Source organism: Manacus vitellinus, unplaced genomic scaffold (assembly GCF_001715985.3).
Source record: "Manacus vitellinus isolate BGI_N305 unplaced genomic scaffold, ASM171598v3 scaffold_99_pilon, whole genome shotgun sequence".
In the NCBI taxonomy this organism is placed as follows: Eukaryota; Metazoa; Chordata; class Aves; order Passeriformes; family Pipridae; genus Manacus; species Manacus vitellinus.
The window spans coordinates 47,465-49,718 of NW_021940916.1; the positions used below are offsets into that span (position 1 = coordinate 47,465).

A 2,254-nucleotide genomic window follows, 5' to 3' on the forward strand; every position below is an offset into this window, starting at 1 on the left:
GGCCCCGAGCTGGCCGGGGACATCATCTCCAGGGTCTTCTCCTCGGAGCTGCCGCAGGGGTCCTCGGCGCCCTCGGGGCCGTGGTTGAGCAGCCCGGTGGGCGTCAGGTCGAAGTTGACGCTGCGGTCGCTCTTGGGGGTCTTGGCCATGGGCGAGGGGGGGCACACGGCCCTCAGGGGGCTGCTCTCCAGGTAGCGGAGGCGCTGGGGGCTGTCGGGGTCCTCCAGGCCGTTCTCCAGGCAGGAGGAGTCCCCCGGCCGCCTGGCCCCCCCGTTCTCCAGGGATAAAGGCTCCAGCTCGCTCTCGGCCGTGGCGATGCCCTCGTCCGTGGATTCCTCCTTCCTCCTCCTCCCGCCGGGTCCCGGCTCCCGCTCGGCCTCCGGCAGCATGTCCTCGGGGGAGGAGGACTTGGAGCCATCCGACGTCCCCGGATCCTTCCTGGCACCCGCCTCCCGCGGGGTTTTAGCCTTGGGTTTCTCCAGCTCCTTCTTGAGGGGCGGCTTCTTGATGCTGCCGGCCTTGGCCAGGGGTTTGCGGGTCTCCGGGACCGGCGTTTTCCGTGCCGGAATCTTGGCCGGAGCCTTGGCCTCTGCCTTGCTCTCCTTCATGTCCTTCCGCAGCGTCTCGGCCTTCGCCTCCTTCTTCACCACCTTCACCTCCTTCTTGGCCTCCCCTTTCCCCTCGGCCCCCTCGTCCTTCTTTGGCAGCTTCTTCTCCTCTTTCTTGGGAACTGGCTCCTTCTTGGGAGCCGCTTTCTCCTTGTTCAGCTTCGCCTTCATGTCTCCCTTCGCCTTCTCCACCGCAGAGTCCGCCTTGGCTCGAGCATCCTTGGCTTTCTCCTCTTCCAACCCCGTTCTGGCCGTCTCCCCCATGGATTTTGCCTTCTCCTTGGCCCCAACCTTCACCTCCTTCTTCTCCACCTTCGGAGTCTTCTCCTTGGGCACCGGTGCCCCGGCCTCCACCAGGCTGAGCTTGGAGCCCGACTTCAGGCTCTCCTTGCTCTCCGCCCTCCTCTGCTTCAGCGGCTTCTCCGGCGGGGACGCCGACACCCCCTTCAGATCATTCTTGGTGACCACGGGGTGCCTGAGGAACTCCAGGTGCTTCACCTTCTCCAGCCCCTCCAGGATGCGGGCCTGGGGGGTGCAGCCGGGGAAGAGCACCCGGATGATCTTCTCGTAGCGGCTCACGGGGTGCCAGACGAGCAGGACGCACACGGAGGTCAGGCACTGCAGGGGCAGGTCCTGCTCCTTGGGGTACCCGTTCCCCGCCCACTGCTGCAGGAGGAACTCCAGCTCCTTGGTGCCCTTCACGGGGTTCAGCACGTACATGTCCAGCCGGCCCACTCCCATCTTCTGGAAGAGCACGGTGGGCTCGGCGCGGGGGCCGCTGTCCCGGGCCAGCAGGTTGGGGCGGATGCCCAACTTCTCCAGGTAGTGCAGGGTCAGGGCGGCCTCGTCGCAGCTCTTCAGCACCCGGGAGTTGCCCTCGATGTCCTTCAGCTTCTCGGAGGCGTTGAGGAAGACGACGCCCAGCTCCGGGGAGATGAGGTTCTTGGCCCAGTCCCCGTTGCCCTGGGAGCTCTGGGACTGGGATGGGTCCTCCTCCAGCTCGGCCAGCTTCCTCTGGAGCAGGCTGTTGATGCCAGGCAGGCTGTCCGTGCCCGCGTGCGTCACCAGGATGGAGTCGATGCGGTCCAGGTGCCGGACCAGCTTCCAGAAGGAGGATTTGGGGTTGGAGCCCCCGTTGACCAAGACGTTGAAGCCGTTGACGGCAAAGAAAGCAGAGTCCCCTCTCCCGCCCGGGAAGATATAGCAGCAGGGCTTGGAGAGCTTGAGGAATCCCACCATGGTGGGGGGCTCCAGGAGGTCGAAGGGGGACTGGGGCTCCAGCGACTCCGACAGGTACTCCATGAACTCCTCCAGCCCCTCCATCTCCGGCAGGACGCAGCCCGGGTTGTAGCGCAGCTCGATGAAGTCCTGGAGGTTGTGATGCTCCAGGCCCGAGTCCCTCCACTCCCCAAAATCGGGGCAGCTGATGGTCAGCCTGGCCTTGGCCGAGGGGTCCGCGGAGCTCAGGATCTCCCCCACCTGCGAGGGGACGGGGACAGCCGGGGCTTCAGGGGGGAGGTGGCACCAGGGACAGCGATGTGACAGCCATGGGGAGGGGGGGCCCTGCCTCACCCCCCTTCCCTGGGGATCCCACATTCCCATTACCCACAAAGGGGGGGCCCTTCCCTGGTTCCCTCCCCGCCCTG

General features: G+C 66.2%; 1 protein-coding gene across 1 annotated transcript in view; it reads right to left on the reverse strand.

Moving 5' to 3' along the window:
- The window catches only part of MAP1S (microtubule associated protein 1S), a 12,954-nt gene extending 10,744 nt beyond the window's left edge, over positions 1-2,210 (reverse strand). The window contains exon 1 of the mRNA XM_029965332.1: positions 4-2,210. Within this exon, the coding sequence (XP_029821192.1) occupies positions 4-2,210 (2,207 nt within the window). The remainder of the gene's footprint in view (positions 1-3) is intronic.
- Between the last annotated feature and the right edge of the window lie 44 nt (positions 2,211-2,254).